The sequence below is a fragment of the Antedon bifida genome, chromosome 8 (genome assembly GCF_963402885.1).
Source record: "Antedon bifida chromosome 8, ecAntBifi1.1, whole genome shotgun sequence".
NCBI classification, from domain to species: domain Eukaryota; kingdom Metazoa; phylum Echinodermata; class Crinoidea; order Comatulida; family Antedonidae; genus Antedon; species Antedon bifida.
In genome coordinates this window covers 17,541,968-17,568,050 of record NC_136233.1, presented here as the reverse complement: position 1 = coordinate 17,568,050, position 26,083 = coordinate 17,541,968, and the positions used below count along the sequence as shown (strand labels likewise).

General features: G+C 33.6%; 2 protein-coding genes across 3 annotated transcripts; one reads left to right on the top strand and one right to left on the bottom strand.

The window, feature by feature from the left end:
* Positions 1–4,178: 4,178 nt before the first annotated feature.
* LOC144851023 (uncharacterized) lies at positions 4,179–6,403 on the top strand. The gene is made up of 4 exons (XM_078708546.1): positions 4,179–4,257; positions 4,684–4,941; positions 5,274–5,873; positions 6,000–6,403. Exons 1-4 carry the CDS (start codon positions 4,179–4,181, stop codon positions 6,290–6,292), a joined length of 1,230 nt encoding a protein of 409 aa, XP_078564672.1. The 3' UTR covers positions 6,293–6,403.
* Positions 6,404–9,170: 2,767 nt separating this feature from the next.
* LOC144850235 (ubiquitin carboxyl-terminal hydrolase 25-like) lies at positions 9,171–25,809 on the bottom strand. 2 transcript variants are annotated; one of them, XM_078707473.1, is made up of 22 exons: positions 25,712–25,809; positions 21,492–21,699; positions 21,243–21,384; positions 20,615–20,786; positions 20,396–20,485; positions 20,155–20,295; positions 19,944–20,032; positions 19,684–19,757; positions 19,155–19,303; positions 18,359–18,486; positions 17,959–18,054; positions 17,237–17,605; positions 16,671–16,849; positions 16,180–16,250; positions 15,509–15,737; positions 14,964–15,146; positions 14,412–14,563; positions 13,864–14,042; positions 13,383–13,541; positions 12,834–12,957; positions 12,176–12,368; positions 9,171–11,395 (listed from the first exon to the last, which is right to left on the bottom strand). In XM_078707473.1, the coding sequence occupies exons 1-22, from the start codon at positions 25,757–25,759 to the stop codon at positions 11,220–11,222; spliced, it is 3,351 nt and encodes a 1,116-aa protein (XP_078563599.1). In that variant the 5' UTR covers positions 25,760–25,809; the 3' UTR covers positions 9,171–11,219. The 2 variants fall into 2 exon arrangements, with proteins under 2 accessions (XP_078563599.1, XP_078563598.1); XM_078707472.1 differs by lacking the exon at positions 25,712–25,809 and adding an exon at positions 22,098–22,534.
* Positions 25,810–26,083: the final 274 nt, after the last annotated feature.

Sequence of the window (26,083 nt, the reverse complement as noted above, 5' to 3'; positions counted from 1 at the left end):
TCTTCAGAAGTGGGAAATGTGCGCATACACGTAAGTGTTTCGCATAATTGAACTTATTGTATAATGTATCTCTAATATTGTATCTCTAAGAAAAAGTATAACATCAATGACCTATTTACAGGTTAAATATTCAATCAAACACATCTACTAAGTTGTCTGGAATCTCCAGAAGACTTGTAGCAAATAATTACCTGTTGCGACATTCTAAACCTTATTTATTTCTTTTTTTAAAAGTACTGAAAACCTAATTTTACTAGATATTCACGCAGACCTATATATTTTATCATATTATTTATATTATATATAATATTAGCTCATACTTAATATAGGCCTACTAATTATGAGGTATGTTTTATACTAGAGAATTCATATCAAGAATGGATCAAAATTGACCTTCTGAAGGAATACAGTATTACAAGTGTTACTGTCATTAATAGAGTGCAAGGTAAGAACACTAACGCAGTGCCAAATATTGATCGAAAAGTATACAAAGTTATGTCAAACAAGGTCATATACATGGCTGCAATCGCGTGCTCAAGTTAGTGTTTACCGACCAACCGACCAACCGACCGACATAGTGAGCTGATAGAGTCGTTATTAAAGAAAAATACTTGAAAATGAAGATTAATAACAAAAAAAGACTTTGAATATGCCATTTCGCCATTTTAATAAAGTTACACACTTCTGTAGAAAAACACAAATAAATTCAACCAAAAACCCATTGAAATTTTTTGCTTAACAATTTTACAGTTTTTTAGGTAAATAATTTGTCTTTCGATCCACTTTTTGGTAGGCCTATATAATACATTTTAAATAATGATAAATGGTATATTCAACCAAAACATTTTTAAAAATTTATTTTTTCAGAGAAACAATATATTTTTCTTCCTCCTCCGAGAAGAAATAAAAAATAATTATAATTCGCAAAATTTCACAAACATGAAAAGTTCAGGCTGTGGTAAAACTTTCTTCGTCCGCTTAGTTGCAGCTGGTAAAATTGTGCCAAAACATAAGTGTGTTTGTTGGTCAGTAACGGAATGCATCTATTTTTTATCTGGGTAAGCGATTCATGAGCAAATCTTGAACATTAGGCCTACGGTTTACAGGAAGCAACTTACCGAAGTAAGTAACTCCAATTAGGACCTTCCTTTACAAAAACCGATGTTTGAAAACCCAATTATTATTATTAGTTCAGTTTGACGAGTTACTTTTAATTATTTTTGTATGCCTTCAAAAGAAGTTTGAAGGATTTCTTTTTTCATGCTTGGCAAAGACACTCGACAATCCGCACGTACTAATAATTAAGCGCTATCGTACGGTACCTTAGTTGATGAAGTTATTCTTGCACAATGCAAATATATTTGTAATGTGCGGAAAAAATTTACGAGTCGTCTACATTTTTTATTTGTGATAAGATTTAAAATTGTTTAAAAAAAACACAACCAGTAAGTAAAAATCAATCCTTAAATTTATTCAAGCAAAATATGAGATATAAACATTGTTGATAATATAACTATAAATAATTCTTGTTCAAGTAATATTGACTGGTAAAAAATAGTTCATTTTAGCTGCACTTGATTAGTGTTTGTAGCATAAAAACGCTGACAGGAACCTGTGGCGTGAAATAGTGGGAACAAGATCAATGGCATCATTTGCATTGGTATCTGTGCTTATGCCATTAATAGTGTCTTTTATTATTTCCTTATGCTCGGCCACTGTGGCAGTTTCATGGCGTCTGGTGTTACGGAAGCGTTGTCGAAGTTTACGGAAGAGACGTCGGAAAAATCCTGTTTGTGGTACATTATATGCAGATTCCATTATCTCAGTTGCCTTGTCAATGTGGTCTTCTGCGTCCTTGTTTTCCATGACGGTACTACTAGAAGTAACGACATTGACGCTGTATGAGATGATGTTGGGGACGTACTCCTTGACATCATTTGTGTCAATCGTGAAGGTAGTGGAGTCATCGATGAACGCAGTCTTTACAAGAAAACAAAGAAATGGTTAATACTTAATCGCCATAATTACTAGTTTCTTTAATTCTGATTGGAAGGAACAGATTGATCATTTAGTTATTTTAATGCACTCTGAATTATTTCTAATCTGTCTAAATGTTTATAATTAAACTGTACAGTGGTAGTTAATCTAATCATGCTGTACCTGCATAGGGTTCTGTGTCATCATAGATGTACCAGCTCCTGTTTCGGTGTTTCCAAGTTTAGCTTTAGAAAGAGACAAGGTGCCCACACATCTGTTTCTCGCAATCTGGCTCTGCCCTTTCTTTGGCATTGGGGCGACTGCAGGTGTTTTCTTATGGTGCAGAGCACGCTTAATCTTTGACCCGACTACCAAATTGACACCGTATCCATGTGCTTGTACCTGACCACGAAGTCTAAGTACTGTTTTTAGTTCTTGGATAACAGGCCAAAATGGGTCGCTGACAGTGTTCTTTATCATGGTTCGAACGTCATTTTCGTTGCTGATGATATTAACGCTGTATGCGATGATATCAGAGACGTACTCTTTCACGGCAATAATACTGATGTCATTCATATTGTGATCAGTCTTTAAAAATACACAATGAAAATAAAATTAGAATATAATGAGCATTGGGCTTCTAACGAAAATTATTATGATGGTATTCTCTTCCCTTGTGTTTGAATTAATGAATGTTTTGTTATATATTATACTTACAATACACAACGGTGAATCAACCTAACAAATTAAAAACATATAAAATATACCTTTGCATTTAACTTAGAACATTCAACCTCTGAGTCTGACTGCACTGTCAAGTCACTAACATCGACGTCGCCTTGTTCCTGTGCTTTTCTACAGAACATTGCTTCCAATTCTTGGATAACAGGCCAAAAGGTGTCCCTGAGAACTTTGTCTGTAAATGAAAATGCTTTACTGTGATGATCGGCAATACAATACAAAGAGACTACCTACTATCCACCCGACAAAAAACAGTACACGGCAAATGAAAACCATGATCATAATACGCGAGGACATCAACAACAATTATTTAAAGACAACATCTTTCTTTTAAAACGGGTTTTGATGATTTGTTCACTCACCAGTGTTCGTTGTTACTTGCTTCATTGTTTGTTTTATAATTTATTTGATAATAATAATTAATAATCGAAAAATTTCTGATTTTATCGCTAAGATATTTCACACACAGTTGATGTATCAAGCTGTAGATGATTTGTGTTGATATGTTGCCATAGCTGTTGTGCTGGATACCTAGCGCGCAGAATTCTACCGCATAACGATGAACGCACGGTCATGCGCATCGGGCTGCTGCGTCACTCAGTTGCTAAAAATTAAGTTCATCCGTGAAAAAAAGATAACTACCCAGTTTGTTAATAGCAGCGAAAAGTGTCTATGCTCAGTGCTGTATCTTCACATAGGGGCCTACTATCAGTTTCCGAAGTATCACAGAAAAATTTAGTAATACCATCTCATTTATATCACATGTGGTGCCTGTATCATGTAAAGTTAAGTTAGGGGTTAGGTTACTACTAGATACACGTGAAACACATGTGATGTTGTATTACCAAATATTTCTATTATGGTACTTCGGAAATAGATACAGTAACGAGAATCAACTGCCATGGTTAAGATGAGGTTTTTGAATGGACTCGTGGATATGTGTATAGAAATATTTAAAGTTCTGTCTACACTATCAAACTAGTTTTAACAAAAAAAGTATGACGTCAAATTTGTTTGTCACTAAAATTTGAAAGTGTAGATAGAACTTAGCAAATATTTACGTTTACTTACGTTGTATTTTCTATAGTTTTTTTTTATAAATATTGATTGTTTTTCATTGTTACTATATTCAAATCATTATTTGTATAATCTTTACAATATTATCATCTTTATAACATTAACTCAAATGTGCTTAGGTGTGTGATCATAATTACAATATAATTCCATAACAATTATCATTCTTATCAAATTAACGGCTCTCAAGATGATAATCGAGAATGTTCATAATTTTACTTAAAGGAGGCGCACATCTCCGATTACAAGATGCTGAAGTACGAATAGGTAATGACATAGGATTTACGGGTGGCAGTAAGTGTGGTACTTCCATAACCAATGCGCAGGTTATAAAAAGTCCAATCATTGACGTCATCTGTGATCAACCAATCAACGGTCGTTATGTTATGCTATGGAATCCTTCGAAAGCAGAATATATAAATATTTGTGAGATAAAAGTGTATACCGAGTACAACTATGAGGTCGGTAAGTAGGCATAGGGCCTATGCTTCAATTGTAATATTATAATAACAATAATATTTATTCGGCATGTAATATCAAACACAATCAAAACCAGGAGCAAGCAACAGGCATCATAGGCCAGAATTAACTGCTCTTGCTAAAAAAAAAGAAGAAATATTGAATATATTTTATATGGAACCGTGCCTTGAATCTTCAACAATACGTAATGATCATCAAATATAGTTAGGTAGGTCAAATAAAAAAATTTTTTTTTTTTTTATGATCCAACAAATAAATTAAATAAAACGAAACAATTACGTCTCATTCTCTAGCTTTCGCTGGTTGATAAACTTAGTTTAGCCATTATTTTTTAACAATAAAAAATCCATTAAAAAAAGAGAACCAGATGAAAATTTTCATGTTAGTTAATAATGATGTCATTTTTTCCAGTTGAATGCAGACACACACAACAAGGAGAGGATTATCGTGGTTTAGTATCAGCGACAACAACTGGAATCGTCTGCCAGAAGTGGACAGAACAATCACCACATGCACATAGCTACTCTGAAGATGTCGATACAGGAATCGGTGCACATAATTTGTGCCGAAATCCAAATAGTAAAATGGAACCATGGTGCTACACCACAGATCCAAGTGTTGAATGGGAATACTGTGACGTAGCACAGGTCAATATATCCTGTCCACTTGGTAAGTCTCTTCTCTTCTGTACATGCCATTTGTTGATGCTGACTTATTGTCGTTTCCAACTTCTGTTTTGGAAACATGTATATAAAAGATAGTCCATGGTCTTTGGCTATCGTGCATAAATTGGAATCTTTGTATTGCTCTGTTTTCTTTCCTTCAATTTATCCAGGTAAATTTAAAAATGTAAATGCACCTTTTTTTTTTAATTTGGCCTATGAACCTACCTTTTTTTCAAAATGAAACTTTCGATTCTTCCTCTTCCCGTTACTGTTTTTTTTACTGATTTTTTTAGGAAACACATCTTACAATTTCTCTTTAATTGTATATATTAACAGGAAAATTTGAAGGTAACCTTAATCCAGTTGGTCTATGGTTGTTAAGCTACTCCTGTTTGCTTCAGTATTTCTCTGGAAGTATGACGTCATCGTTTGGTGCTGAATGTGCGAACAGTATTTCAAGCACAGTTGACATGACAGTGAACCTGAATGAAAAGATCATTAACGACGACGTACCTGCTCTTACAATCGCTTTCTATATCTACCCTTACCATAACTCATTGGGAAATATCGTTGGATTTGGCAATAACGACGGTTGTCTGAAAATTGAACAAACTTACACAAGTGACGTTGCCAATTACCAATCTGAAGTAACCGTGTTCTACGAGAATCAGCAGTTAACAAGAGCTCATGTCTTGGAACCAGAAGAATGGACATTTCTTGCTGTTACATTTGACGGAAACAAACAGAACATCAAACTCTGGAGGAATGGAGAAATCGCGAGCATCGCTAATACAGATTTTAAGCAAATACATCTATCTTCTGTCATTAAAGATATCAAGATTGGTGGAAATGGACTACAAGCCCGCATTGCTACTCTCATGGTATACGACCGGGTATTAGACGAGTCAGAAATAAAGGCAGCCAGAGATAGACATGGTAGGCTAAATACAATTTATAATAAAATCAAATTTAAATGAAAACCAAGAAAACTATCTAGTTGAATGTACCCCAGTCTGTTTATTAATAATAAGCTATACAGTACTAATATATATTATCGATTAGTTTCAGATTGTGGGACTTTTCAGAAAGTGATTAGCAGCCAAGTCAATGGTCGGTTTCTTCAGACTGCAGTTGTTCGATCTAGTTCAGACTGCTCTCGGTTGTGTTTGGAAACGCATTGCTGTGACGCGTTTACTTTCAGAAAGAATGATAAAGCCTGTTCTCTGTACTTATCCGGTGCGCTCATGGATAAATCATGTTCTATATCCTCGGCCTACGGACCTTTAGAAATATTTATGATAGAAAATGGTGTGGAATATAATCGAAAACTAACATATGCTGAAAGACGAATATAGCAAATGCGTTAATAAAGCTGATCTACGGCACTTCGATCGCTAACTAGAAATTATTTTATGTCACTAATAATTATCTTCATGATTAGACCTAATGTATGATTGGTCAAATCGTTTTCATTTTTATATTAGTACTATAACCTTGAATTTTATGTAATTACATCATTTTTGTATTTATCACCTTTATGTCCTATATATTGATTCACTGGAACAAAATATGAGTGTGTTTAACTTATGCTAGTATCGTGCTTTTAATCGTGATGCTACTTAGTGTCATGTGATTTACACCACCGAGTCGAGTGGCGAAACCATAGCTATACCATCGGCACAGGTTCTGGTCACTCCTCGAACATGCTTGGTGGTAGAACAAGTCTTAAAACTGGAAATCGAATGTACACATCTGGCTCGTGTGCACTTTAAAGAACCCAATTCATCTTTCGGAACAGTAGGCGGCTACCCCGGTGTACTGTTTGGTTCAATTTAATTAGTGAACATGGTCATAGTCGATAATACAATGTGTAACGATACACCACTACAACGTTTATTTTGTTGTAATTAATAATTAATACAGACGTTGAGAAGCAGCTGTCAGTAACAAAGTATTTTTCAAAATGGACATCCATTAGACAGTGTATACCACGATCGGATGACACCCCTATTTGAGGCAAATCGTTGAACCTAAATTCGTTTTAATTGTCAGTAACTAATTATCTAACACAATTTAATTAGTGAACAGGGTTACATCAGGTGGTTTAAATATTTGTTCATGTTTTATAGGCCTATAAATAATATACCACTAAATACAGTATCACATTTGCGATTTAATACTTTGTTAAAACTGTCACAGTCATAGTAGGCCTACATGTAACGATACACCACTACAACGTTTATTTTGATGTAATTATCAATTAATACAAACGTTGAAAAGCAACTGTCAGTAACAAAGTATTGTTCAAGATGGACATCCATTAGATATAGGCCTAGTACATGTAACGATACACCACTACAACGTTTATATATGTAATTATTAATTAATACAAACGTTGAAAAGCAATTGTCAGTAAGTTTATTTGTACATTGTGCGTTTATATATATAACAGTAGGGCCTACCCACACTCACAGTAATAAGTTTATTTGTACATGTGTTTATATATCTAACTAAACTAAATTTGCGATTCAAATAGCGACCAAAAATGGCAAATAGTTGAATATAAATTCGTTTTAATTGTCAATAATTATCTAACACAATTTAATTAGTGAACCAGGTGGTTCAAAATATTTGTTCATGTCACTGTCGTAGTCGATAGTACATGTAACGATACACCACTACAACGTTTATATTTTTTGTAATTATTAATTAATACAAACGTTGAGAAGCAACTTTCAGTAACAAAGTATTTTTCAAGATTGACATCCATTAGACAGTGTATACCACGATCGGAAAACACCCCTATTTGAGGCAAATCATTGAACCTATTGTCAATAACCAATTATCTAACTCAATTTAATAAGTAAACAGGGTTACATCAGTATGAACCAACTTTATATACCATCGAGTAAAACTTCTAGAAGGCGCGATTTACCGAATTTTTCCCTTACGTAAATTTATATATAGATTAGTAATGATTTTGAGGTGTTACTTTACGTTTGTATATTAATTTAATCTATGTTCAATGTAATACGGTACTACTAAGATGAAATATCGTATTATCTTTTTAGATATTATTGCATTTTTTAAATAAATGTGGGTTTCCTCCACAAAAGAGAAAAAAAAAGATTTGTATCCTGTGTTACACTATTAGTTTGGTCCATCGATATGTATTTGCAGCATACTATTACGATTCTTATCATTCCACAATTTTAAATTTTTTTTCTAGTTCATGGTACGCTACATTTATTTCTAAAAATTTTAACTGGATGTTTTCCCCCAATTTCGTTTTTTTTACATGTCATTCCTGATACCGCACACACCGAATAGTTCAACAACTAGTCGTCCTAATTGTTATCACCAACATACAATACACTATCATCGGCTCTTCTTCTATTTGTTCTTTTCGTGAACACGTTAGCAGAATTGCTTTCGATTGAGTTGTGATGTGAACCATGAAAGCTGTGGCCTGCTGCCCATTGCTAGTGTGAACCAACCAAGTCATCACCACCCATTAAAGATGTTGTACATGCCTATATTAGATAATTATTGAGATATGTACATTGTAAAATTACTGCACTTAAAATTGTCTGCAAGAATTCAGAAATCCTAAAAGCTAAAAAAATATTACCGGTACAATATGATGGTATATCTCCAAATTAGTTTGAAGTTAAAAGAAGCAATATTACTGTCAGCAGTGACAAGACAAGAAAATTAGAAAGGGGAAGATATTGATTAGTTTTATGGGTGTTGTTTTTTGGGGGTTTTTTGTACAGCTTAATTATCTTATCAGTGGCTATAGCAAAGTCAGTGCGTTTCAGACACAACTGTTTTCTGTCAGTAACGATTTCAAGATTGGTGGAAATGGACTACAAGCCCGCATTGTTCTGCTCTTACGGTGTATGACCAAATATTAGACGAGTCATAAATGAAGGCAGCCAGAGATCGTTCGATAAATAGGCCTACAAATCACAATATTTTTTATAGAGATGTTTCATAACATATAACTAAACAATAAGGTCGATTTTCATAACTATTTCTTTTTCATTTAGTTAGACATAGCCTCCCCTAAAAAAATACAAGTCAGGGAGCTTAACAGTTTAATTTATAGTTTTGCCCTACGTTGACGTATTGTACAGAATGCTGCATCAGATATTTACTTGTTCGCAAAGTGTTCTCAATGTACAATATCGTCGGATTTGGGAAAGCCATCTGACGGCGCGGACAACACCATAATATGTTTATTTTAGAAGAGTAATAATAATTTTGATTTTATTGATTAGATTCAGGTCAAGGGATTTTCCGCAAAGTGAGTAGCGGTCACATGATTGTCCAGTTTCTTCAGTGTTCAGCTTTTCGATCAATTTTGGATTGTTCTCGATGGTGCACGGAAAATCATCGCTGTGATGCGTTTGGTTATAGAAAGAATGATATGGCCTGCTGTTTGTATTCTGATATAGGTCTACCAGTGGAGAGATTTGCAAAAGAAAGTAATGTAGAGCACTTTGTAAAACTATGGCTCATTTAGATTTTTTTTTAAATCAACCAAATTTTTAGAATTCGGTTATAACAATGTATTTTTACATTTTCTACAGTGTTGAATCATGTATTATTCTCTTATACTTATTGAAATGTCAGCTAAACAACGTATAAAATAATGATTGATTTCAGTGTAATAAGCAGATACATATTTTATTTGGTTTTTGGCCAGGGCAATAACCACTCTTACGCCGCGCATCATTATTCAGACTAGAGGCGATAAAACGTATCGTGAATAATTTATAAAACAATACAGCCTTTCACAGCATAGGGCCTACAGTTTATGACATAATTACTCCCTCTGACTGGAGTAGAACTTATAAGTTGTAGCCTATGGCGTATTCATAGTTTTGCCGATTGACATAATATAATAAAGGAGTTTTTTTACATACAAATGAAGGATATCATTGTTAACAATCTATCGAAGAAAAAAATCTTTAAATAAGTTATTAAGCTGAAAAGTGAGACTCTACCATTCACTATAGTGGCAATATTTCTCTCCAGTGTGAACAGCCATAACTAACTAATCAGATGTCAGACACCAATCAACAGACGTGGGTCTGGTTGCATTGCATCTACTGCACTGTATGTCTTCTGTTTGTTCGCACTTTTTAACATATTTTATGAATAATTATTTATCACGACCGAATGAATTTCCCAGTTTGGGATAATAAAGTTTTAATGAATTGAATTTGCGTTTGATTTCTGGGATTTCACCTCTTCGCTTACGTTAATTAACGTGAGAAAATTAAGAGGCGCTAAATCCAGTTAAATTGATTATGAAAAAAGAGAAATAAACATTACTCTGATTGACAGCTATAATATGCTGCAATTATTACACTATTGAAATATTTAGAGATATGGAATGCTGAAGACTATACCTGAGACACGCATCTTCAAAAGAGGTTTGTATTTCCGAAGTGGAACAGACTATAATCGAGAATGCACTCTGTGTAAAAGCATAGTCATCAGTGGTGCACTGTCATTGGTGTTCCATGCAGATAGATATAGCAAACATAACACATACAGTAATGTAGTATACCAATTCTTCAAAAGATTTGATTAATAATCTGTGTCCCACACTCTCCCGGTTTACAATCTACCACCATGAGCGGAGGCATAAAACTATAAAAAAAATTCCAATACGCAACAAATTGACCATTTAGTTTTGACCGCTTATATTGGGAACTACATCTACTGTAATTCTCTGTAGATCGGTGTGGTTTATATTTAGAAATGGAGCTGTTTTGCATCATCTCCACCAATACAATGTGTAAAATAATAACAATAAATGAAAATTTCTATAGAACCAGTATCCTCCACCTAAGTGGCGCTATGTGCAGTAACAACTAGTAAAAACATCAGCATATAGTGATGTTTTCAGATTGATCTTAAAGCTGTTCAGACTAGTGGAGCATTGTACCGTTGTTGGTAAGCTACTCCATGAACTTGCAGCGGCAACATAATCTCCAACCCCACTGATTTTTTATCCTACGCTCTTGAAGCAGGTTACGTGACAATGTTCGTAGACCTCTATGAAATGGTTCATAACGTTCTACAAGCTCTGATAAGTACGCAGGAGCACTGCCAATTAGAATCTTTTGATTGATTTGAACCATTGGCAGATAATTCAACCACTAATCTCTGAAAACTGGTTTTGGCATCACTAAAGCCGAATCTCAACAAACCAGCCCTCACTTGTTTTATTGCATTGATTTACCTCCCTATAGAATGCTCCATATGCTACGAGATTGAATCTTTGTTGATTGCTAAAATCTGTTGCTTAATGTTTGTAAATTGTTCCATTAAATTCTCATTGGAGTCGTTCTCTTCAAGAGGAGGCGGTTTTATTTTACAATTTTCACCAGAAACATCAACCAACTTTGCTAAGATGTCATTCAATTTTCCACTCAAACGATCTAAAAAGAATGAAATATTTATTTTAAAATCGATTATTAAAACTAAATATCAATTCTAGATAACATATGCTCACTTAGACTAATGCTATATCCTTCATAAATTAAATAACCTAATTTTTTCTAAAGCTTATTTTTCTGTTGCATCAAACTAAATGTCTTTTTATAGAATGTATACAAATTTCTAACTATTTATACAAAATATAAATTAAATAACATTTGTACATAGGAAAACTATAAAAAGTATAAAATCTATCGTAAAAATATTAAAATTATATAGAATAAAATAACACATTTATACATACATTACCTAAACATAGAAATAGACAAGACAATTCTATTCATATCTTTCAACTACTCTGTAAAATATTCACTGTCTAAGGCTAAGTTTATAATGAAATTGACATCTGTAATCGTAGCGTGATAGAAGCGTGCGACTTGCGTAATCTCCATTGACATGCAGCATGGGTTTGCAATAAATTCATACTTGTCACGTTGACACAATTATGCCAGGTAATTTTCGCTTAATTACATATAACACATGATCACAACATCAATCAATATTTCCGATATTTTAGTTTTACAAAAGAAATAATTCTGTCATTGCCGTGGTTCAACAGAAAATTAATTCTATGATATATTAGTTGCTAACCTTTCACTTATCTGACCATGGATGGGTAGTTGGCATTTGGAGACTGTATTATGGAATTTGTACAGTATTATTACCCTTATTAAAACATTCTAGGTATGACTTTAATAATAGTATCGGTCGTCAATGCTTACCACTCAGCTGTTGAGCAAGGTGGCTACACCATCTTTCCCGTATGTCTTCTTCTGTCTGCGTATCTTCTTGTAGTGTAGACTGATTTAAGATAACCACACCTGGGACAATCAGATCACTGACCACCTGAAGGCCGTTGAGTGCTTCCATCTCATCACCTGACTCGAACATGTCACTACATTGTTCATTAACTTGCTGAAGTAAAATTGAAAAAAAAAAACAATTTCACCAACAAGCCACAAACAGTATCACACTAAAAACACAGTATCTGAATTTCCAACTTAAACAGTCAATTCTCTGTAATGTATCTCCACATATGCTATCATATGTATACGAATACGAATACGAATAGAACTTTATTGCAATCAAACGAAAGATTGAAGTTTAACAAAAGCGTTTCACTCAGAACAATAAAATGCAATATAAAAAAATAAAAGACATTTAGAAAGGTAGAACATACAATCAAAATATTAAAACAAAATTACAATAAAATATCGCTTAATATAAAAACAATACAATACAATATATTAGGCAAATTCTGTAATACAGGGTCACATATGCATCACATGTGTTGCCTGTATTATCCTAAGGTTAAGTTAGGCTAAAGATACTGTATTACATAATTTGCCTACACTATGTTATACTATGTTTTTTTCTTACCAACAAACACTGTCTCCTAAATTGCGCCAACACATTTGGGTCAAGACCCTTAAGTTCAAATTCACCTTCAAATAAATTATTCATTTTACAAGCATGTACAAAATATGGTAAGGCTTCTTGGTAACTGCAAAGTAAAATAAACATGTTTTTTGTATAATAATTACTCATAAATACAAAATATATAATACAGTTATACAAATAGGATCCTGAATTACAACCATTCTGCCTATGGAACTTCAGAGTATTTACTTGTTTATTCCATCAATCTGTCAAAGTATTGCTGTTTTGGTCTTTTTCTTGGGCATCTGTCTTCTTTTGGAACTATTTACCCATCTCTATCCGTCGAGCAACACTAATTTCAAGGCTGCTTGAAAACTCACTAACTTGTACTTTTCTTAGTTTTTTAGCCTTTTACTTTTGCTGTTAACATTGAGGATTTTGCATAATGAGCTATATAAGCTTGAATTATTATCAAATTACTTTCATTGACACTATATTTTATCATTTATAATTAGATTGTATCCAGTAGAAAAGCATATTGCATCTTACTTTTCTTTGTAGTATTTCTGGCAACCTCCAATCAGATACAAGACAGATTTTCGGAATGTTTTATATTCCATATGCCACTTCTTATAGATTCCATCTTCAGACTCTGGTAACGTGTTGCTGTCTAAAGAGCGTTGAGCTAATTTTCTTACGGCTTTTGATCTGCAGAAAAAAACATTTATGAAAAAGTCTCAAAATGGATGAATCAAAGAGTAATTTATGAACACAAGTTAAGTATACAAAATACCAGGATGGGATCTGGATATAGAGAACCTTAGTCCTGCGTCCAGTAATATTTGAGGTTTTGCATAATGCGCTATCAAAGCCTGAATCTATATAGTCTCTAATAATAGTCTCTAATAATGTATCTTTAAAATATTTATAACCTTTGTTAGTCAAGTGACCAAGCAGTGTTTTAATGACATATTTCGTTTATTACCTTCAATTATTTTCTCATAAAATTAAGCTTAGCTATTCAACTTACCTATTATCATAGTTAAGTTGTTTATCTGCAAACTGCTCTAACAGTGCTCTATCAGTTACAAAATCAGGTGCTGAATTCTTAATAAAATAAACAACAGCACTCTCTAATCTCACATCTCTGACACGATCAATCGGTTCCGCTGCCAATTTCTTTAGCCTAATAAATTCATCTTCACAAGACTACAAAGAAAGATTAATTTTATATAAAAAGTAAAGGTGTTGTACTGTATGTAGGTGATGAGCTGTTAGAAGCTCATTGTATTAAGCCTATGTGGTAGGGTGGTCAATTACTTTCCCAGGGCCGTAGCCACTAGTACGGTTGGTAATGTTTCAACCTGACCACTTTTTTACAGAGGCTTTTGACAACCCAGTGGCTTAAACAGAGATTGTTCCCTTTTTATCTGGGAAAAACGCACCACTTTAATTCTTGTGGCTACATCACTGTTTTCACACAAATAAGGAGAAATGTTATGTTTTTAAGTATGGTAGCTCCAAGGGAGCATTTTGTTTGTTCATGATGGTGTCCCTCTAATAGGGGTTCTATTGTACCTGCTTAAGAGCGGCATGAGGGCCATCTTTGTTGAAAGTTTCTGTCATTTTAGTGATGACTTCTCTGCTTGCTGTTAACTGCATCTTTGAGTGTTCTGTAGTGAAAGTAGGGGCTGGAGAAGCTGGGGTTGGATGTGGTATAGTAGAGTCACCTGTAATAAAACAAAAATTAAATACAGGGTTTATGGGCTAAGATGCTGAGACCTTTAGACTATTTTGGATTTGGTCTTGGCCACACCTAAGCAATATCATAGGAAAATTCCGTAATACAGCAGCATGTGTTTTACAAGTATTGCATAGTAATATAGATATGATAATCATGAGATGCTGTATTACCAAATGTTCAAATGACACCTTGCAAATATTGTCATATGTGGAGATACAACACTGAGAATCAGGTACTTGATGAATGATAAATACATTTTGACATTTGCAGGGTAAATAATACAAGCTGTCAATGTGATTCTTTATGTATATAGTTGTTGCTTTTTTAAGCTCTTCACAAAATTAATAATTTAATTAATACATTTAATTAACAACAAAATCTAATACCTCCTGCCATAACTTTATCTCCACTAACACTATCATTTTCATTTATTGCTGTTTTAACTTCTTGTCGGTTCTTTTGATCCCATGACGACATTTCACGTTCAAATTCCTCATTGTCTTGGATAACAAGGTCTCGTAAGTCTTCACTTAAGGAGTTCAAACCATTACTTGTTTCATCATTGGATTCTAAATATCAATTTTTCCAAAGTATATTTTTCAATACTTAAAAAACTATTGTACATTTTTTTCCTTATTTTGTGGAATAAAAGCGAGGTCACTTCATTGATAGAAAGGTGAATTCATGCAAGAAAAGGGGGAACTTTTGTCAAAAGGGTGAAGTGACGATTCCTGAAACGGCATTTTTGCTCTCGTTAGATCATTCTTAGAAGCTCAGAGGAGGGCCGGCCTAATTGCGTTATATAAAGAAATATTATTACTACAGTAAAATTATACTATTATACAATATATGAACTGGTAGCACAAGTTGTCAGCGGCCAATTTGAATCTAAAGCTTTCCATATGATACAATTGGTTATACTTTTACAAACCTTCAAACAATTCATGTTTACTATCATCCACATAGATCAAGCAATAGGCACTTGTGTTGCTACCGCCTCCAACAGACTCTTGCTGAAGCTCCTCCCATGTGACTTCTGTCACAGAGACATCGTTGAACTTAAGCCAGACATTGCGTGCATGGTTAAGCACGTAGGCCCAATAATGACCTGAGCTTGCTTGACCTTCATGAACCAACACAGCATGTAGATTGTATTTGTACTTTGAAAAGAAATAAAATATATTAAATATTCTGTGAATATAGATGAAAAGTCAAATGGCCGAGCGGTTAAGGCAGGGGTGCTGTTTACAACAATATCGGCATACGTTCGAGGCCGAATCACTCCTAGGTCTGGCAGTGGATAAAGGACTATAAACCATAGGTCCAGTGTACACAATTACAACCCATGTAGACTTTAAAGAATCCAGTTCATCATTTGAGACGAGTAGGGGATTACTCTGGTGAACTGGTTCACAAAATAGCTCTATATCAGAGGGATTACCACTTATCTGATAGGACAGTGCTTAATTTACTAGTGGTAATTTTTGGCCACGTGTGCCTAAAGACATAAAATAAAAGATAATAAATAAGTATAATCAAAAGTAATTCAATTTGTCCACTGTAGTTAGTTTACATAAAAAACAAAAAACAAATTATATTTACCTTTTTCATATCATCGGCATCATATATAGAAGCTATATCATTTTTAAGAGTGTTGATACACTGTTGTAACTCTGAAAAGAATTACATATAAGATGTAATATTTTATTTTTCACCGTAACTTGTTTATTTTGTTATAATTGCAAATAGTAAAATAACAATTCAGTTAAACAGAAAACATATAAAAAAAAATCTACATAAAATAGAGCAATGATTGGGGAATGAACACCGACCCTTGGAATTAGTAGGCAAGGTATCTTAACCGACATACCACAACTTCATTCATATTCTATGCATCAACAAAATTTGGTTTAATTATGCATTACTCATAAACTAATTGGTTTTTTTAAAACCATTTTTTTTTTTGGACATTATATACAGGTATTATCTGTGACAAGCTAGGCAAAATCAAAGGGTATTTGGTAGAAGAATAGGTATCTGGTAGAAGATAGGGGACGGTAGACATGTATTCCAAGTCTAGGGTTGCACCTTACCTTCCACATCCATCATGACTTCTCTTCTCCACCGGTGCAGGCAAGTTTGTAGCGTGTTTAACTCATCCTCTGTAACATGTTTTGGCACTGGTGAGACACTAATAGACTGGCCTATTTCCATTGGAGGGGTGTCTAACTTTTGGGTTATTGCATTTTCTATGGATGGTTTTGTCGGTGTGCTTTAACGAAACAAAAATCAATAATTGTGTAAATAGTTTATTGTGTAAGTATAGCTTTTCGCTGCAAGTTTATACGAGTTATACCTTAATAAATAAATCTTTATACCATAATAATATTATCCTGGATTTATAAAGCGCATTTGTGAAACTTCTGAGCAATGTACATATTATTACTCTGGTCATTTTTAGATCAAACACGTATGAAAATATACTCCCATAATACAGCAAGTAATGAATGAATGAAGAGAGGCAAACTTAACCAAAGTATCTTGCCTAAGGATACAAACAATGCGTCACGCGTTGGATTCAAACTCACGATCTTACGATCAATAGTCCAACACACTGCACCACACAGCCTTAACAATTTTAATACTGAAGGCCACTGACCTTTCTCTTGATGTATCCGGCGAAAGCATTTCAACGTCTTGGGGATAGCCACCGGCAACGCTATCATCATTACCTAAGGAGCCTTCAAATCTACTACTAATGGACGGTTGAGTTGTAACGATCTCTTCTTTACAAATTCTATGTATATCAAGTGTATTATCAGCGTGTTCAATATCTACAGGATAATAGTCGCAGTTTCTCTTTGTGCCATGATTCGTTCGACACGTTCGAGCCCCTTGCTTACGTGGTGAATTGCCCTCATCATTGTAATATGGTTGTGCCACTGGTTTGCTGTTGGCAAACTCTAGAGCGTATTGCAGAACGTCATGAAGTGGAAATCTTTTTGCACCAGAACCATAGTTCATATATCTGGGAAAAGAAATGTTATAAGACTATAGACAAATCTGTTTTAAGCTCTGTCTAAACTATCAAACTTTATGTGACAAAAAAAATGTGATGCACCCATACATGGACACGATGATGTCATATTTGGGAGCATCACACTTTTTTTTTCTCTAAGTGATAGTGTAGACAGAGCTTTAGAAACCATACAAACAATATTCTACAGCAGTTTACTGCAGTAACTAAACTTTGTTTACTCAATAACCTCTTTTTGGCAATTATTTACAGGGTAGGTATTTACAAATTAGAGAATTAATATTTTAATGCACCCTTAATTTTTAATTAATAACAATAACTGTAATCGAATGTTTTTAAATTACCTTTCTAAATGTTTTTGAAGTTCTGCAACGTTTTCTTTCATTCTACGTACTTCTTCTCGCTTCTTTTTCGTCTTCTCTCGATTACACGCCATGTATCTTCAGAAACAAACCAAATACAGTTAAAAAAGCTGAATTTTTTTAATTATATAAGCCAAACAATTTACAGTACTTCTAACTAAAAAAAATGTGGCAGAAGGGGAATTTCCAATGCACAAATGCAATTGATACTTCAACTAACTAGAACAGAAGCATAAGCCATGTCAAAGTATTGATAATGCATAACTTAGCCTTTTCAATTTTTTTTATATAAGAAAATTATTGAACTCGGCTAACAGTTTAAATTTCTTAACCAAAAAGACATTCCACCACCAAGAATATCAATTTTTTTTTTATAAGTTACCTGTCCATGTAAAGGGTTCTTGGAAAATTACATCGATTATGAATCTTTTCAGCTTTTCCGAGCGCTTGGTTAAAATGAAATCGAGAAAGTTCAAATGTCACTACTTGGGGCAATCTTGTGAACCAATGCTGTAGATAAGTTTGAAAAAAGCAGTATATTTCATGGATCATGGATGTGCTTAGGTAAAGAAAACAACTACTCTTTAACCTGTTTATACAACTACTCTTTAACCAGTTTATACAACTACTCTTTAACCTGTGTCTATACAACTACTCTTTAACCGCCTTATATACAACTACTAATACTATTTAGCCTCTTTATAAAATACTCTTTAACCTGTGTATATACAACTACTCTTTAACCTATTTATACAACTACTAATACTATTTAGCCTCTTTATAAACTACTCTTTAACCTGTGTATATACAACTACTAATACCATTTAACCTCTTTATACAACTAATCTTTAAGCTGTGTATATACAACTACTCTTTAAACCTGTTTTCACAATTACTATGTTTATAAAACTACTCTTAACCAGTTTACATAACTATTTAGGAAGTCTTTTCTGGGTTAATCATACAAACTGTCTATTTCAGTGACTGTCTCATAAACTACTAAATCGAAACAAACTAAAATCATACATTATTTCAGTGAAAAATGTAGTTACTACAGTGACAGCAGCAGAAAAATGTTGATATGGTTCCTTAATTGTGCTTATGTATTGCACAGATATATGTCCAATATAAATAACACAACAAAGAGAAAGTAATCAATACATTTTTAGCCTCATTACCTCTTGTCCTGATTTAGCTGACGTATCACTGTTTACATTTTCAATTTCTCCATGTGCAGTAGATGCCTCAATGCTATCATGCAATTCAACAAAATCTTTAACATGCAGTGGATATTGACCAAATGTTTCTTCATTTTTGAAAATCTTTCCTGAAAAAAAAAGAAAGAAATTAAACGCATATTATACATACGTATACAACAAAATATATTTGTTTTAATATATTTATTGATCTTCAAAAGCTCATGTTCAGTAGTAGTAGTACAATTTCTGGAGCAAAAGTCAAAAATAAAAAAATTACTGCTGTACAATTATTCTAGAAACAACAAAAGAAATTACTGTAATAACTTTTGAAAATGAAATTCGGCAACACACTTACTGCAGTAATTATAAAACACTAGTGGTGGATCAGGGGAGTGCAAGATATCAAAGAGTAGTTCATAATTTCATGTTCTAAGATGTCAAAATGGGGAGCACTCACTCCAAGTGTAAAACCACTGGATCTACCCCTGAACACTAAGTAAAATCTTACCTTCATTTACACCAAGTGACATGAACTGACCATAGAATAAATGAAGCATTGGGTTTGTCCACTGACTCTCTTCACTGAAATGTCAAATTAAGGATTACAACTTTAAAACAATGAATAATTAATTCTGTATTGATTTAAGATATCGTAGTTTAAAGGGGAGGCCGCTTAATTAGCCACTAGCCTTAACAGCTATGTGGCTGATTTAGACTTATTTTTCAAACAAATATTTTCTATTTTTTGTAGCAAATTATAACACATACCCTTCTTTTGGTGTTGGTGGTCTAGAACAGTCTGATTTAAATGTTTCTTCTAACCATTCTAGAAGCTTGTGAGTAAATTCACTTACATCCTATGGAAAGAAGATATTTAGTCTTATCAACAATCTATGTTACAGTATTATAAAAAATATCAAAAATCAGTCTTATATGTTACTGCTGTAAAAAATGCAGTTACTGCAGTAGAATAACTTACCTGCTGACTGTCACCATCATTGTTGAATGCTGCTTTAAGTATCTGCACTGACTTTGTAGGATCAACATACTTCCTATTAGTCCCAATCATCAATGCAAACAGTGCTCGTAGTTCTGCCATAAAAGCCAGATTACGCTGCTCCTATAAAAAAAAATGGAAAATTGTCAATACTATTAAAATTGACTTTTGTTTTTTCACTAATGCATTTTCATTGAATGCAGTTGATTAATTGAAGACTTACAGCAGTATGTTCTGCGGACATTTTGATTGCATTGGCTGGTGGAACGAAACCAAGAACCAATCTTCTAAAGACCGGAAGATGAAATAACGACTGAAAAATAAAACAAGAGGTAAAGTTGTACTACAGTATGCAAATAATGAACATTGTACTCTCTACTATTAAACAATTATAAATTATAAATTTGTTAAATGTTTTTACAGTGATTGGAAGACAACCAACCTGAATAACGGCACTAAACCAACAAGTATTTCCAACATTCTTGAGGCCGACTGGCCAACCATTCTCTCGCCGTCTGTCGTATGGATTTAGTGGGTCTAAGAACCAGCCACCATCACCACGCCGACGTTTACTTCCTGTACGGACTGATTCAGCAAGACTTTCTTCTAAAGCCCTGTAAATAAATAAAATAACAATAAGATAAATAATGTGTTTTCAGTATGCAACACAATGGCAAAATTCTACAAACACTGTAATCTTAAAATGAATAAAAGATTTTTTTTTCCGCACACTAGGGCGCAAACACTTGTGTTTTGTTTGGTGTGAATTGAAAAATTAAACTCTGGAAGCGTTCCAAGGACACACTTAAGACACCATATGACAGGTGTTGTTTAAGGTCAGAAGATGACTGAACATCATGCATAGCAATATTCACTAGGCTATTTTTATTTAAAAACTCTGGATTGATTATCATATGAATGGAAACTTTCCTGAGTTTCTAGTTGGTGTGAATGGTTTTAGCATCTCATACACGCTTGTGTGTTCCTCTGGAGTTTATTTAATATTGTTTAATGTGAAACATAGTAGGGTTTTTAGTCCTGTGACACCTACTAATAGGTGGATATATTACCTGCTGAGATCTTGATCCTCTGTAGACACGCCCTGAAGTGCCGCTGGCGGTCGAGTAGTATTAGCCTCTTGGAGACTCAGAGCAATTGCTCGTTCCAAATCATCCTGACCCTCTTTCTCATTCGTGAGGTCAATCACACCAGCTGTATAGGATAGAATTTGTTTAATTTGATTATTTTATTCATTTTAAGTTTAAGTAAAACTGCTTCTACTGTACAATGAATTATTTGTTTATAATACTTTGTCTTACTTGATTTATCATTCACATTTCTTGGTCCAATAAAAGCAGTATTGGTGGCAACATTTGCAGCGGGCGTTTCAACTTTATCGGCTTGCGTCGTCAGAATTGCGATAGCCTGGTTCACATCACGTCCACTTGCTTCGTAGGCTTGCTTGATCGTGCCGTCATCTTTTACACCAGTCACTTCTTTGAGTTGGTTAATTGCTATCTCTTGATCCTGAGAAATGAGATATTAATTTTTTACATACAAATTGCTCATTATTTACTATAATACTTATCCTCACTAATGGTTAATGGTTATTGAATTCAGAAACAACAAGACAAAGTTACACAAAACTAAGTTATATGAGGATACAACCTCGTTGGTAATTATTTGCTTCTTTTAACACTTTTTTTCTATGGTACAATATCATTCCAAATAATACACAAATTAAAACATATGTAAGAATTCATGTCATCTATCCTCTGTTTGGTGTACTGTTATACAGTACTGTAGCCCTCTTCATGCTGTTCTGTCTCTGGGTAGGTCTTGGTCTTTACGCATGCAGTACAGTATTGTGGGGTGTCTCTGTCTCTCCATATTCAACATCTATGAATGCTGATGAAACAACTAACCTCTTGGCTTATCAATCTTACATATCTACTACGGCGTGTCACTGGCTTATTATAAGAATTAACAATAAAATCCTCCTCTATGCTTTCTTGTCTCAGAGAAGATTTGCTGTCAAGCAACACAGACATTACAATCAACGAAGATCTTAAACAAATCTCAAAAAGGCTATATCCATCCAATCATTAATTTTCAATTAGGACAAAAAATACAGTTATAATCTTGAATACAGTACATATACTACTGTACTGTCAACACAATTAATATCAACTGTTCACTGTTAGATAATCAACAGCCAATCAGTGTATTAGATAGATAAAAGATAAATGATGATTGGTTGCTCTTTGTAAAATCCCCATAGGACTTATCACTGGCAAGGTATGTGGGGAATTTCCATCCTAATTTGGTGTTGCATCCACTGTTGACCTTTGACTTATAACCTGACTAGTCAATAACTATGGCTAGACTTTTGACCTGACCTGGTCTTGACATACATTACCATTTGGTAGGTTAGATTAACAAATAATAAATCAATAAAATACATTGTATGACATTTACAGTATGACATCAACTGATTTGACATCAATTGTTGATATGATAATTGATATTAATTAATCAATTATTATGTGTGAACATTACCCTTTTGGCTTGTCATCATTCAATAACATATTTTTGTTCTATATTTTGAATATAAAAATAATAAATCAATAAAATACATTGTACTTATGACATTTACAGTATGACATCAACTGATTTGACATCAACTGTTGATATGATAATTGATATTAATTAATCAATTATTATGTGTGAACATTACCCTTTTGGCTTGTTATCATTCAATAACATATTTTTGTTCTATATTTTGAACATACTGTACATTTATTCTCCCAATTCCACTCATTTTTATATAGTTTTTTGTGTTGAAAAATACAAAATTACTAAAAGTGTATATAAGTTATATAAGACAAATCAGTGAGTAAGCCTATTTTATTATCCATGACAATGTTTATTAATAACTGTACAGTAATTTAAACAAGATAACATAATATTTACAACAAATTTTATTCTAATAATAAACCTATACCAAGATTAAATAAATTCTTATAATGTCTTTTCAATTATTAATGTAACCCTCCAAATATACAAGACATAACGTCCGATAGAGGGCGGCAGAAAAAGAGAGAGAAGAATAAGAATAAGACCGAGCACATGTGTAGATATAAAAGGAGTGAGAATAAAAACATCCAAAACTATATTTGAAGTGTGTATTTCATTATTATTGGAGTCCGGAACATAACATAAAATATCGAGAATATATCATATGTTATATTGGTGCCGTGACCAGTCTTCTTGTAAATTACATCAGCAAGACTACATCGAATCGCTGTAGCCTGACTCCAAACATTCACGCCACACAACACAGCACGGACTACACCGTACGTTCGCCGTCTGTGGAGCCGTTCCGATACGGGTATACTCTTGTCAGAATTTCATTTTATTTATTTCCGATTGTCTACAATTAACGGCCTACTGTACATGGACACACGTTGCATTTTTAATTGTTAGCAATGGCTACATCAAAAGAAGAGAATTTACCTCATATTCAACAGGATACCAAACAAATGCATCGCTCTGGTCCTGAAACCACAAGATGTGGTAGAGTTGTTCGATTACCGGAACGTTTTTTAGAGTAACGGTTACTCTACAGTTTTATTTATTTATTTGTTTATTTCTTTATTCATTTTTTTTGCGCGGATGCAGATAAGGGCAAGATATACGCAGAGGGTATGATTTTTTTTTTTTTGCACAAGTGTTTGTTAAAGTAGAATAGATTTGTTTTATCCAGGTTTTTAGTTAGTGGTTGGGGGTCTCCTCCTGTTCCTGTTCAGTCATCGTTCTACATTTACAGTCAAATATGTTTTCATCAGCCTGATTATTCCAGAATATTTTGAGATTGTTTATTGTGTTTTTATTGATTATGTTTGAAGATGGCCTGTACTGTATGCTATTCATACAGTATGTATGTGTATGTTTGATTGATTGTCAGTTTATAAGGTACGCTGTTCGTATGTTATTTAGACAGAGAATGAGTTTGAATCAAAGAACTTATAACACAAGAATCTCCTGTTCGTCCGAAGCGCGTAACAATTTCAAAAGGCATTGTGGGATAGAATAGAGCTATGGGTGGCGCCATTGTGAGCCATGGAGTAGGGCGCCCGCATCAAATTAGAAAGTCAAAATCATAGAGGGGATCTGCTAATACTCTAGGGGGGTCGAGTAATTGACTGAGGAGTAGGGCGCCCGCATCAAATTAGAAAGTCAAAACCATAGAGGGGATCTGCTAATACTCTATGGGGGTAGAGTAATTGACTTCCTAGTTTGGAGGGGGCGCTTCTCCATGCTGTGAAATGGCGTCGCCAGGAGATTCTTGTGTTATAAGTTCTTTGGTTTGAATGAATGTTTTGTTTCGTATGCAGTTCATATGTTGCAGGTAGAGGTGCTGATGTACGCTTTTCGTATATTATATGATTGGAGTTTTATTTTTATTGTTGCAGAGAGTGATAGATTTTTTTTTTTTTTTTGTGGAGAATGTAGAATTGGCGGAGAGACTTTTATTTTAGATTGAGACCAATCAGATGTTACCAAGTAACCTACCAATTTACCAATCACCACACCTACCAATAAAGTTAGCAAGTTACCAATCACCAAACCTACCAAACACGTTTACCAATTACCAATCCTTTGACACAGATGTCCACTTGATGTTAATTAATATACAATTGCTACAATAACCTATATCAAACCATTCATAATATGGATTTCTAAATACTGTACTAATTTAATGTTCCGAATAATACTGTAATTATTCTATAATTTGAAGAAGTGGGACACTTCTCAGTGAGAGGGGGAATAATGTAACCCTCCAAATATACAAGACATAACGTCCGATAGAGGGCGGCAGAAAAAGAGAGAGAAGAATAAGAATAAGACCGAGCACATGTGTAGATATAAAAGGAGTGAGAATAAAAACATCCAAAACCACTATATTTGAAGTGTGTATTTCATTATTATTGGAGTCCGGAACATAACATAAAATATCGAGAATATATCATATGTTATATTAACATAATGTAATATTTATACAGTATTATTATTATGGATGGGTTCATTCATTTATCATATGGTCTAATCTAAGCCCTACTAGCCTAGGCCTACTTTGTACTGGGAACTTACTGTAATTTGTAAACCAAATATTAAAAGTATTTTTTTTACTTAAATCTTCAGAAAAAAAAATAACCTCGATACATTTTCTTATCCTTCCATTGTTCAATATATTAATTATAACACGCCTGTTAGTTACGTATTTTGTATTTTTAAATTAATTAGGATTGAATGTACATCGAAGCGTAGGCTAGGTCTACCTAGGCCTAGCTTATTACAGCGAACATTTAAGACAAGGCAAGAAGGAAAACACACCTGGTCCCACCGTTGAAAGGGGAAACGTTCGATTTGTACAAAATGTGGGCCTGGGAAAATACAACAAAATTAAATATAAATGCGTAATTTGGCAAACATTTTTATAACAAACATGAAAAGATAAAATGTTATATTAACTTACTTGTGCTAAATTCTTTTGTTGTTGGAAAATTGTGTGTTCCACCGTCATTTTATTTCAACAAAAATACTGCCTTCCGATCCTTCTTTCGACTAGGCATGTGTCTTGTATACAAAATAAATTAGGTAGGTTAATTAACAATCCGTCCTCCTCACTTTTTCATAGATTTATGATTAAATAATAACGAATACAACTACATATTTCCAATTTAATAAAAGATTGTAATAAATAATGGTTTCTTTAAATTACAAAATACATTTTAAATGTTTTTGTTAAAAAGAATATTTAACTAATTATCTTTACTTGCAAAAACAGTGGGAGTGAGTAAAACAGAATAGCGAATTATTTAAAATGAAGTTCCGAATGTTATGATAC

Bases quoted from the DNA above. Each gene is read 5' to 3' on its own strand.
- LOC144851023 (XM_078708546.1), top strand. From the start codon at position 4,179: ATGCTATGGAATCCTTCGAAAGCAGAATATATAAATATTTGTGAGATA. The intron at 4,258-4,683 runs GTAAGTAGGCAT...CATTTTTTCCAG, and splicing joins CGAGTACAACTATGAGGTCG to TTGAATGCAGACACACACAA. The intron at 4,942-5,273 runs GTAAGTCTCTTC...ATATATTAACAG, and splicing joins CAATATATCCTGTCCACTTG to GAAAATTTGAAGGTAACCTT.
- LOC144850235 (XM_078707472.1), bottom strand. From the start codon at position 22,223: ATGTCTGTGTTGCTTGACAGCAAATCTTCTCTGAGACAAGAAAGCATA. The intron at 20,787-21,242 runs GTAATATATCCA...ATTTATTTACAG, and splicing joins GAGGATCAAGATCTCAGCAG to GGCTTTAGAAGAAAGTCTTG. The intron at 15,147-15,508 runs GTTTGTAAAAGT...ATTGATATTTAG, and splicing joins TAAACATGAATTGTTTGAAG to AATCCAATGATGAAACAAGT.